The following is a 12,099-nucleotide window of genomic DNA, read 5'->3' as shown; positions in this document are numbered from 1 at the left end:
CTTGTTCCTTCATCTGGTACATAGCCCTCTGCCTTTTCATCTTGTCTGTCTTTCTGTGAATGTGGTTTTTGTTCCACAGGCTGCAGGATTGTAGTTCTTCTCGCTTCCGCTGTCTGTCCTCTGGTGGAAGAGGCTATCTAAGAGGCTTGTGCAAGCTTCCTGATGGGAGGGACTGGTCCAGAGTGCTTTTTAAGATCAGAAACAAAGCAAGGAGATCCTCTCTCACCACTTCTACTAAACATGATATTGGAAGCTGCCGCCAGTGCAGTAGGCAAGAAAAAGAAATTAAAAGCTCACATATTTGAAAGGAAAAGGTAATCTGTTGGCAAATGATTTTACCTCATGCAAGTTTAATGTGCCTGATAGATAGTGAGGCCAAACAAATGAAAACGTGGGAGTTTAGAGCAGGGAAAGGTTTATTGCAAGGCTGAGCCAGGATAACAGGTGGCTCATGCCCCCCTAAACCCTGAACTCCCTGAGCGGTTTTATCGAAGCATTTTTAAAGGCCAAGTGAGGGAGGGGCCTTTTTGCAAGGTTGAGGCCTGGAGAAAACTCTTCCCACATATGAAATATGGAGAAGGTTTGAAATTGACTTGGGGGCATGATTTTCCCCACTGTTCATGGGAGGCCTGCATTTGCAGTCCTTGGGTGTGTCCGTAGCACCTTGTTTTAATAAACAGGGAGACAATGATATTTCAAGGCACTTTAAAGTCTGGCAGGTGAGAAACTGCACCAAAACCAGAGTATGACAGTTTATTTTTTTTGCTGAAGACATCTGAGCTATTCAGTGAAAGGACATTGTTGCAGTCCACAATCAATGATGCCCAGTTTCCAATGCAATACCCCCTAGTGTATTTTCTCTAATGTTCATTTGTTTCTCCTTACTTTTAGAAGTACTAATCTTCTTCCTAGGTAAACATGGAAGAACTGAAAAATAGGAAGCAGAAAATTTTCCATAATATACCACCCAAGGCAGCCGCTGACAGCGTTTTGTTGTTCCTATTCCTTCTCCACGTTTCAAAGTTTCTGAAATTAGGATGCAAGTTATAATCAATGTGTACATTTAATTTGGTGTTCCTTTTTACTGAGAGTTGTTATTAAATCAGTGCTCAGACTTTATGTTCACCTGCCTAAAGTATTCATTTGAAAGTTATTTTAAGCAATTTGGCTTTGAATTCTGAAGTGCGTGATACGAATTCATATTGATTCTTTACTACGTTTTCAGTGGCAGAAAATCAAATGATGTCTTCCAAGCTTTACTTTCTCTGGAGAATATTTAAAACCACATTCGTGCAGCTTTTCTGTGAATGCATTGCCTTTGGCTAAGTAATTTATTATGATGTAAATTATTTTTGTTGAATTATTTTTGGGAGAGGTCAGTGGCTGGCAAACCTATTTAATATTATCGATTATTTAAAGACGTATTTATTTTTATCTTCCACAGGAGAGAGGGTAATTGATGCCTACCCAGATAATGGAGAGTGAAGGTAGATTTAGGACCCACCAGCAAGTAGGACCCGGGTGTCTCAGTTCATGAGTCTGCACTCTCCATAACTCATTAATCCAGCGTGTTACTGGCAAACATTCTAGAAGTGAAACGACGCGGTATTCTCTGTCTCCCTATTTGCAAAACCAGCAGTTATTTCCATTCGCGACCCACTTTTCAGCTCGCCTACCTGTGCAGGCTCACAGTTTGTGCCGGCAGGTGGCGCTGTGTACAAAACAAAGTAACCATTGGGGTGGTTCTCTCTGGAAATGGAACTCCACCCCTGAGGAATTTCTGGCTTTGCTAGTTTACTTTTTACCTCACATTTCATGGCAGCATTACTTGACATATTTCTTATATGAATTCTTGCCTCTTGATAAATCAGAAATATCACAGCTGAGATAATATTTGTGTGTTGTCTCGTGTACAGAACAGTTGATGTCCTTGGGTTACTGGCTCACACGCTGGCCCGGTTGGTTTGCATAGATCAGTGGTTCCTACAAGGATGCAAAAACTCGCTCTCTCTGGACACTCTGTCCCCCGGGCAGGGATATCTATGACAGGATATCATAGGATACACTGTAACAGAATGTTCCACTGCCAGATCCTGACATACCCACGGCTCCTTACCAAAGCTTAGCGTGTGTTAGCATCCCAGGGCGAAGAGCTAAAGCGCAGTAGGGAAATGGATTAAGTTGCATTCAGGAGCTGGGTTTCTAGCTCTCGTTGGGTCGCCAGGTGACCTTGGGCAAGTCCTTTGACTCTGGACCTTAGTATCTTCATCTGTAAGGTGAGGCAGTTGGCCTGCTTGATTTGTTGTGTCTTAACAGAAAATTATCATGTTACTGGATTCCATCATATTTGAGTTTTATTTAAAGTCTTTATGAACTCAATGTTTTCCATGGAATTCCAAGTAAAACAAAAATCACCACTGATACACAAAATAGTCACTCTACCCACGTGCCGTAAGTGGAAAATAATGGCTGATTTTATCTTTTGTGCTGTTTAGCTAGCTTTGGAGGCCTGTCCTATATAATTGCTCCAATTAATACAGAGTGGGAATTGCTCCAATCCAATACAGAGTTCTTGGATTGTTCGGTTCACTTCCTGCTCTCCGAGCGCATCAAGAAGGAGGCATGAGATGTGTACAGTCTGGGTGTGGGACGTTTATGTCTGGGTCACATTCACGTCTTTCTTTACTTTTCCTTAATGTCACCCCAATAGGGAACGAGTGTCAGAAAGTAATAATATTTCCCCCAAGCTGTGCAAACCCAACGTGGCTTTAGAGACTTTAAAGGTCTATACCTCTCTAATTTTTAATGCAGAATATGGAGCATATAATCTATAAATGTACAGTTGGTCCAGAGCAGCTCATTAGGACTGTGTAGAGAACTGGCCAGCGTCTCCCCTCTCCCCTCTCTCCTCCTTCGCTCCCACTCTCTTTGCCTCTCTGTTTCTCCCCTTCTTAGCCTTTCATGCTCACAGGACTGTGTCTGCTTCCTTCGCTCTTCATCAGCCCCTCCACCCGGCCCCAGCTGTCTCCTTCCCGAGTGCCTCACTTTCCTGACCCCGCCTCTAATGTTCCTGCAGGTCCCCAGCTCACCCTGCGTTTGACATGGTTTGACCAAGTTGCAATCAGTATAGAGAAGTGATACCCAGCACCCGATGAAGGGCCTGCAGAGATTAGACTCTGAAAATGTATAAACAAATGAAGGATCAAGGCCAGGAAGAGATGGGAGGTAGCCCCTCTGTAAGGAAAAGGAAGCGTATTTTGGTCCCCCTGTTCACGGAGAGACCTGGGTGAAGCATCAGACCCATCTCTGTTTGCTGTGGGGATGTTCTGAGTTTGTCACCTCTGACTTTACTCAGTGCCCCTTATTGCGAAGCCGCACGGAGGAAAGATTTTAAGAGCCAGGCGAGAAGTACTTTTTTCTCTCTGAGGCAATTTAACTTTTTCCTTTCCCTTTGGCTGCAACTCAGGGTCAAATGTCTGCCCCTGATGCTGCTGTGAGCGGCTCTGGCCCATGCATGCAGCTTTATTGCGTTGTCTGAGCGAGCTAACGATGATCAATTTTGACAGTTTGAAATGATTTCATTGCTCCCTTAAATCAGTTCCTTGTTGGCGAGTGAAACAGATACCTAACAAGTGTAATAAGTTGATGGAAAGAAAACACACTAACATTTGTTGGCTTCCTACTGTGTGCCAATACAGCACTTGGTCTGTGCCTTTTCATCTAACGCTCACAGCCATCCTGGGAAGCAAGGGTTTGCTGTTGTTCTGATTTTTTTGTCTGGGGAAAGGTTAAGTGCCAGGCCCAGTAGGCAGTAACACAGAGGAAGGATGGCATCTCTACCCGTGGTCCCAGCCTCCCTCTTCTGTTCCTCTCCCAACGCATGCTCTGCACCAGCCGCACTGGCTTTCACACCGTCCCTTAACCTCCCAGGCACGCAGCCATCCAGGCCTTTGCCTCCCCTTCTCCTCTGTCTGGAACGCCCTTGCGCAGCCGTCCATGTGGCTGACCCCTCATTGCCCTCAGGGCTTTGCTGAAACGTCACCTTGTATTGAAGTGTTCCGTGGCCACTTAGAGAAAAATTTCCACCTGTCCCCGCCCCCCCCCCACTTCCTGCCTGTCTAGCTTGCTTAGTTTTCTCTCCTTAACCTTTATCGCTAACACAATATCTGTTTTGCTGATTTATGTTATTTGTTGTTGTTTCCCATGCCCAGAAGAGTGCCCTGCACATAGTTGTGGCGCTGTAACGTTTGTGGAGTGAATGAGTGAGCACGTGAATGAGTGCTTTCTCCACTATTCTGTCTCCTCACCTGCCGCTAGGGGGCACTCCCCACTGCAGATGGCTTTGGTTTCATTCCTGCCGAGTACAGGTGTCCCCTGCTGTCCTGAGAGTAGAACGTTCCTATGAAAGCCTTTGTTAAGCTGAAATGGTGTGAAGTGAAGAAGCAATTACCTTAGGACAAGCCTTGCTAACAGATGCACAAAATAAATAGAGATAAACCATAGACGGTTCAAAGCCATGGTAGGCTGATGCTGAGATGCTGAGCACGTTTCCCAGGAAGCAGCTCAGAGGTGCCCCTTTCCCTGCCTGGAGTCCGTGCTGCCTCCATAATGGCTGCTGCGTACCAAGCCTGAATGCTGTTCTTGTGTTTCACCTTTTCTTGTGAAAGTGAAACTCCTCTTTGAATGTCTTTCAGTTAGCAAACACAGGTACGAAGGTACATCTTTCTTAAAAGTGAGGTGGCATAAAGTGAACTTGTGAAAAGTGAGGGATACCCACAACTTTATGTTAGAAAAATAATTCTTTGTTTCTGTTCTCGCTCTAAGAAGTGCGAGGCACTCCTTCGGTGGCCCGAGAAGCTTGGATGGCTGGTGGGACTGGAGCCTGACCACGATGCTGGAAGGCCTGTACTGGGGAGGCCTCTCCACAGCCAGCATGCCAGGTGCTCAGGAGGGCGTCCATCTGCCCTTCACAGTGGTGGTGTCACAGTGGGGTGAAATAGCCACAGACGCCTGACCTGTAACACTGCGCGGGTTCTTGAACGATGTGTAGGTCGTAAGGCCCGCGGCTGTCCCCAGAGCGTCCTATTCTCTTCTCTGCCCCCTCTTCTCACACCCCCTTTAGCCACACCAGCTTCTTCAGACCCCTTGTTTGCCAGGCCAGAGCTGGACGCAGGGGCGTGGCTGGTCCGTAGGAGCTCGTAGGCCCATGGGGATGGAAGGCTGGTTCAGTAAGCAAAGTGCTGTGACACGGAGGCACAGGGACACCTCTGGAGCAAGAAGGAACGAAAGCTAAGATGGGACCATCCGGAAGCCGCGAGGCAAGGCTTGCCCTGCCCTTCTGAAGCCAGGTTACCAGTGGATGTGCATTTTGAGGCATAACCGTATTCTTTGCTTACTTCTTATTTTCCACCTTAAAAACAAAATTAAATTCTTCGTCCTGAATTCCTCAAACACTGTGTTGCTAATTCTGCATTTGTTGTATTCTGTGCGGTTACAGGGATGACACTGGAGAAACTTTAGAAAAAGGTAATAATGGATCATTCTGACTTGCTAAAAGGCCTGGGGAGGTTAGCTGCTGTCTTTCTTAGAAAGCTGGCTAAACCTTTAGAATGTTTTCAAGAAGAAAGTAAAGTTCTGACCTCTGATTTGGTACCTGAGGGGATCCAGAGCTCACCCACGGCTGGACTATGGTGCTCCAGGTATACTGTGTGTCCGGGCATCTTCATTGTTCTTCTTCAGCCCAGAGCTCTTGGAGGAAGGCACCACCTCCTAGGCCATTTGGTCATTAAACAGCTGAAAGGTACTCCTGACAGTGTATGTGAGGCAAGGTGCTCCCTTTTTCTTCTTATTTCTAAAAATACATTAAGTTAGAAACATCTAGGAGACATTCAGGCAGGAAACCAAAAGACCATTTTAATCATCTCTGAGAGTCTGGCTGTGGTTTGAAAATGTCAGCCCCGAGGGTTTGGAGAGTGTGGGCCTCTAGCTTCATTTCCTTCTCTGCCAGCTCCCTCCTGGACCCTCTTCCTATCCTGGCATTCTGCTGCAAGTTCACTCAGTCCACTCTTTGTTTGGCCTTTTAGAAACCTGGCATTCTGTGCAAAACCAGACTATTTCTATCAAAAATATCTAAAACTAGAATATCACATATCTTTTCCTAGTGGGAGGGTGTGAGTGAAGTTGGGCGCTTACCTGCCTCATCCTGTAATGGAAATCAATCTGATGGCCAAGGCCAGACTGCTGGACGACTTAGGTGCAGCCTTCTACTGCTCAAGCTAGAGCCCGGGGACCACGAGGGGGCGTTGAGGGAGCAGAGGGCCCTGTGTCAGGACAGCGTATGTGCCCATGTGCAGCCAGGCTTGGAAACCCCCAGGTGCAAGGCCGACTTTGAAATGTGCATCTGATTCTTCTGATTGGTGGTTTCGTCCTCATCTTCCCAGCGCATTTTCAGAGCTTGTGGAAGACTCTTTCCCTACGTGTGGCCCCAAAGATGGAGGCCCTGAAACCCCCTCTGTGATAGACCCAGAGATCCAAAGAGTGGCCCCAGGTGGCCCCAGGGGCTCCCAGGAGGAGAGCTCAGCCTGGGCAGCACAAGGTCAGTGTGATTCAGAGGGTCAGCTTCGTCCACACTTGTCCACTCTAGTACGGCTGCCTGGATGCAGCAGGTCTGCACTGAGAGCAGCTTGCCAGGGCCAGAACAAGGTGGTTATTACTGTGCAATGACAGAGTCACTTCCCCGGGGCCATGCGGTTAGGCCGTGACAGAAGTAGAAGGCAAACTCAGCCCTGCAGTCTCTAAGTGCATGAGAAAGCACAAGCCAGCACTTCCTTCCAGGTTGCTAGAAGGTCTGGAGCTTATAGAACCTAAAGGACGCTTGTTCTGTGCTAAGCAGGGTGTTTATACGGCCTCATTTGGTCCTTGAGCACCTCTGTGAAGGAGGGCTAACCTACTCTGCATCGTGCAGATGAGGGACGGAGGCTCAAGCCACCCACGTTGCAGTCACAGACTGCAGTCGGCCAGCCTGGCCTGTCCCACCAGTCGCACTGACCCTGCCACCACCTCCCTGGTATTATGCTAACACCGGTGGTGACAGATTGTCTGAGACTGACAGGGAGCTCTGTGGCAGTTACAGTAATGCCTGCCTCTGAGTAATACTAATAACAACAAAAACAACAACAAAGAGATGATTTAATTGTTAGTAAGTACGGATTGGTAAAAGGTAGCTTGTTTCCAATGATGGAGTCCATTGCCAAAAAAGAAAAATGAATATTCTAGAATCCTTGTGGTGACAGATGGGGTATTTCTCCCTGAGTTGTACCTATGGGAAATGGAAGCCCTCCTCTCTGCAAGATTCCCTCTGCCTGGGGGTCCCAGGCAAGGAGAGAGGGACAATGAACAGTTGAAGGGGTCGGAAGACACAGAAGGGCCATCTGTCCAGCTCTGTGAGCCCAGGAGTTGCATCCGGCGTCTGGGTGTGGAGCCTGGGACAGGGTGCTGCTAGGGTCCCTATGACTTGCACCACTTTGCAGGCCTGCTGCACGTGCAGCCCTGACCGGCCCCAGGGCCAGTGGTTGGATTGACCACAGCACCAGGGCTGTGTCCATGCACTTTACCCTCTACAACCCTCCAACCCAGCTCTTCTCAAGCGTGTCCCTGAGCGCTGAGATGCTCTCCACTGGGGGTCTCACCCTCTCCTCCCTGCTGGAGTCAGTCACCATCTTCTGCAGTGACTCAGCCCCACTGTACCACATCCTGCTTCCAGAGGTGAGTTCATTGGGCACTTGGACCACTCATGGAACACAGGAGCTTCACCCAGGGCTGGGCACCCTCCTCCATCCAGGCCTCATGCCTTATCCGCAGCTGGATCTTAGCTCAGGCTGCCATAATGAAATACCGTACTCTGGGGGACTTAAACGGCAAACACTGATTTTCCACAGTTTTGGAGGCTGGAAGTCTGAGATGGAGGTGATGGCGTGGTCGGGTGCTGGTGAGAGCTCCCTTCCTGGCTTGTAGACAGCCGCCTTACTGTGTCCTCACGTGGTGGCTAGAGGGATCTCTGGTGTGTCTGGTATCTCTTCCTCTTCTTATAAGAACCCTAATTCCATCGTTGGGACCTCACCCTTGTGAACGCATTTAACCTTAGTTACTTCCTGAGAGGGCCCATCTCCAAAAACAGCCACACTGAAGGTTAGGGCTTCAACATATGAGCTGGCAGGGGGCAGGGGGTGAAGGAGCACACGCCTTTAATGCAATGGGTCTTGGTAAGATGGAATGTATTCCTGTAGTTTCCTTGAGCAATGGAAAGTACCAGAAATCATTCTGAACTTTTCCTCAGGAACTTTGCTGCCTTTTGCCTGTATTTCACTTTTCTGCTGTGAAGATCTCAGACCAGCTGACACTCCAGGTCAAGCATGCTTTGCCTTGGGAGTGAAGAGAGGAAATGCTGTGAGGTTTTAGACTCTAGAGACAGTTGAATGACACAGTCCATGTTGGGGTTGTGAATGGAGTCTCAGAGCTGTGCCTGTGTGTGAGCACAAAGGGAAGTGAAGGACGGGAGAATGGGCTGCTCCCAGGTGCTACACTCACCTCGGGTACCAAAAACTGTCCTCAAGATAAGTAATATTCTAGTGCAAAATAAAAAATCAAAATTCATACCAAAAAATTCGTGATGGACAAAACATCAAAATTTTAAACAAAGACAGGGTCAGTGCTACTGGTTTTTCCTTCTGTCCCAGACTCCAGTGTGGCTTGGCACACAGTGGTGCTATCCAATACCTCACATTAACCACCCAAAATGAACTTTTCTCTGATGACATTTGCAGCTTCTGATAGTGGGCCCACGGGGCACAGTGCATATGACTCCAAAAGAAGATGGAAAGGAATGTGTAAGGCCCCTCCTGGTGGGCTTCCCTGGTGGCACAGTGGTTAAGAATCCGCCTGCCAATGCAGGGAACATGGGTTCAAGCCCTGGTCCGGGAAGATCCCACATGCCGCAGAGCAACTAAGCCTGTGCGCCACAACTACTGAGCCCATGTGCCACAACTACTGAGCCCATGTGCCACAACTACTGAGTCCCTGTGCCAAAACTACTGAAGCCCATGCGCCTAGAGCCCATGCTCTGCAACAAGAGAAGTCACCGCAATGAGAAGCCCGTGCACCGCAACGAAGAGTAGCCCCCACTCACTGCAGCTAGAGAAAGTCCGTGCGCAGCAACGAAGACCCTGCTCAGCCAAAAATAAATAAATTAATTTAAAACACCCACACATCTGTAATTAAAAAAAAGGCCCCCCAAAAGTTCATGACCTAATCTGAGTTTGGGTGCGTGACCATCCGAGAGCCACAAAGCACTTTGTGATGGGCTGGGGGTGTGGAGGCAGGAAGGTGGGGTGTGAGATTAGTGCTCACCGTGTGGTTGTGGTTCACAGAGTGCTTTCGACACACGCTACCTCATGTCAGTCTTCTGTGAAGCAGTGATTACCATTCTTCTTCCAGTCACGGGGACGTAGTGCCTGATACGCCGTCGGCCCTCACTGCATGCTCACTCTTTCTTTGCTTTGAAATGAATGTTAGTGTGTGCCAGCACTACTCCCCAGAGGGAGGGAAGGGGGAATCCCCCAAAAGAGGACCTTTTTAGCTTAAAAGCGTCAACTCAGAGGGTCCACAGGAGCTCTGCAAGGCCGACTTGGCTCAAAGAGGTTATTTCCCAATGTTACTGAGCATCCTCTTCTTACCCTTGTTCTTCTGAATGAATGAAGGCATGAATAAGTGAAGGCATGGATGAATGGGTAGCTCATCAATGGCGAGATAACCATAAACAGAACTTGAAGGAAATTCCTTATACAGGAGCTTTTAAAGGTTTTTTACTTGTCCAAGGAAACTGATAATACATATTTCATATATTTCACAAATACATGAAAACATTCTTTTGAGCATCTTGAGGAAGCACTGGGAGGGCCTGGCATGGAGGTTAGGAGACCTGATAGGCAGGAGAGTGATATTCACACTCCAGGGTTTCGAGGAGTGCAGGGCCCACGTCGAACTCATTTGTGTCCATCACGCTGGGCACCGGGTGGGGTTTCCGTGCTGGATGCATTCAAACCGCCCCAAGGGCCTGTGGAGCTTAGACCTTAAGAAACAATTTACCAGCATTTTTGTTCATCTGGTTTGTTTGTGTTGTGCCTCCCCCAGCTGGTCTTCCTGGTGCTCAACCTGACTCACCTCTGTTTCCAATTCTCTGGCATGATCGGGATTTTGCTCTCCAAGTCATGCAGGTATCACAGAAAGCCCTTCCTTCCTCGGGAGCCCATCTGGTCGCCCTCTCTCTTCAACCTCGCAGCTCGCTCTAGTTGGGGTGGGCCTCACCTGCTATGTGGCCTCCGGCCACCTCGTTACTCTTGCTGAGGAGGTGACTGACTGATTCCACAAAGGGTTATGTCAAGGGTTTATGGACCTCAGTCACAGGGTGTCATGGAATCAGATATGGCAGGTGTTCAAGTCAACCAAACAGGGGCCACGCACTGTGATGCTGTCCAAGGGAAGACCTTGGCTCCGCCTGCACTGCAGCCTTCCCTTCTGACTCCACTTCTGTGGGTGCCTGCCCTGAGGGTTGTTAAACTGACCCCCGCATAGAAACAGCCACAGGACTTGAGCTGGGACGTAAGCTAGAGCTGCCTCCCAGGTGCTGGAAGAATGAGGTGTCCTCACAACAAAAATGAGTGGTTTTCTACTGCTGGAGTAGGACACACAGACTGAGAGCAATACATGTGAGTGTGTGGATGGGGAAATGCATAGGCTCTGGAGTCAGCTGACCCAGCCCCCATAGTCCACGTGCCTTTGGGAAAGTTACTTAACCTTCTTCGAGCCTTCATAAGGTGGGACCATGATACATCAGGTTCTGTTAGGGTCTGAGCGTGTGTGTATTTATATATACACAGACACACACACAAATCCTTGGCACATGGTGAATGTTCCATAAATGATAATTATAATAACGACAGTAATTAAGACGTCTTTATGGCATCCCTCAGGTCAGGTAGAGGCAGGTAAGGGGCCCTCTTCACTCTGCACACAGGGGACTCTGCTGACTACCTGTCCAGTGAGGTAGCCACCAGCCACAGGAGGCTCTTGGTACTGGAAGTGTGGCTAGTCCAAATGCAGATGTGTCAAAAGTGTAAGATACTCACTGGATGTCGGACACTTACTATGAAAGTTAAGAGTGTAAAATATCTCATCCATAACTTTTACACTTGAACATATGTTGAAGTGACAATGTTTTAGATATAATAAAGAAAATATATTATAAAATAAATTTCACCTGTTTATCGTTACTTTTTAAAACGTGGCAACTGGAAAACTTTCTTTTCCACCTGTAGCATGAATGGTATTTCTCTTGGTTAGTCTGGCTAGAGCCTGTCCCGCCGTTTTCCCCAGGCTGAGCCATGCTGTTCACTCTGCGGGGAGCCAGGGTGTGCCAGCAGAGACAGCTTGTCTGGGTTCAGCTGTCAGAGGCCATTGTTGACCTTGCACTAATTAATGAGGAAACAAAACACACAGAAAACCTTGATCCTTTGCCCATGTAAATTTTAAAACATCTAGCTTTCATTTAAAAAAAATTTTTCTTAACATCTTTATTGGAGTATAATTGCTTTACAGTGTTGTGTTTACTTTCTGCTGTATAACAAAGTGAATCAGCTATACGTATACATATATTCCCATATCTCCGCCTTCTTGCGTCTCCCTCCCACCCTCCATATCCCATCCCTCTAGGTGGTCACAAAGCACCGAGCTGAGCTCCCTGTGCTATATGGCTGCTTCCCACTAGCTAGCTATTTTGCATTTGGTAGTGTATATATGTCCATGCCTCTCTCTCACTTCGTCCCAGCTTACCCTTCCCCCTCCCCGTGTCCTCAAGTCCGTTCTCTACATCTGCATCTTTATTCCTGTCCTGCCCCTAGGTTCTTCAGAACCTTTTTTTTTTTTTTTTTAGATTCCATATATATGTGTTAACATATGGTATTTGTTTTTCTCTCTGACTTACTTCACTCTGTATGACAGACTCTAGGTCCATCCACCTCACTACAAATAACTCAATTTCGTTTC

At 47.7% G+C, this 12,099-nt stretch overlaps 1 protein-coding gene across 1 annotated transcript; it reads left to right on the top strand.

Annotated features, from left to right (window-relative positions):
• The first annotated feature begins 240 nt into the window (after window positions 1–240).
• Window positions 241–11,524, top strand: PKD1L1 (polycystin 1 like 1, transient receptor potential channel interacting). Its single transcript, XM_049714699.1, has 5 exons — window positions 241–314; window positions 4,825–4,954; window positions 5,740–5,866; window positions 6,305–6,716; window positions 7,530–11,524. Exons 1-5 carry the CDS (start codon window positions 241–243, stop codon window positions 8,011–8,013), a joined length of 1,227 nt encoding a protein of 408 aa, XP_049570656.1. The 3' UTR covers window positions 8,014–11,524.
• Window positions 11,525–12,099: the final 575 nt, after the last annotated feature.

The sequence above is a fragment of the Orcinus orca genome, chromosome 9 (genome assembly GCF_937001465.1).
Source record: "Orcinus orca chromosome 9, mOrcOrc1.1, whole genome shotgun sequence".
NCBI lineage: Eukaryota > Metazoa > Chordata > Mammalia > Artiodactyla > Delphinidae > Orcinus > Orcinus orca.
The sequence above is the reverse complement of the archived record's forward strand: the minus strand, read 5'-3'. Positions and strand labels throughout refer to the sequence as shown.

Coding starts and splice junctions, on each gene's coding strand:
- PKD1L1 (XM_049714699.1), top strand. CDS start 241: ATGATATTGGAAGCTGCCGCCAGTGCAGTAGGCAAGAAAAAGAAATTA. Junction 315..4,824: donor CACATATTTGAAAGGAAAAG/GTAATCTGTTGG, acceptor TCTCGCTCTAAG/AAGTGCGAGGCACTCCTTCG. Junction 5,867..6,304: donor TATTTCTAAAAATACATTAA/GTTAGAAACATC, acceptor CGAGGGGGCGTT/GAGGGAGCAGAGGGCCCTGT.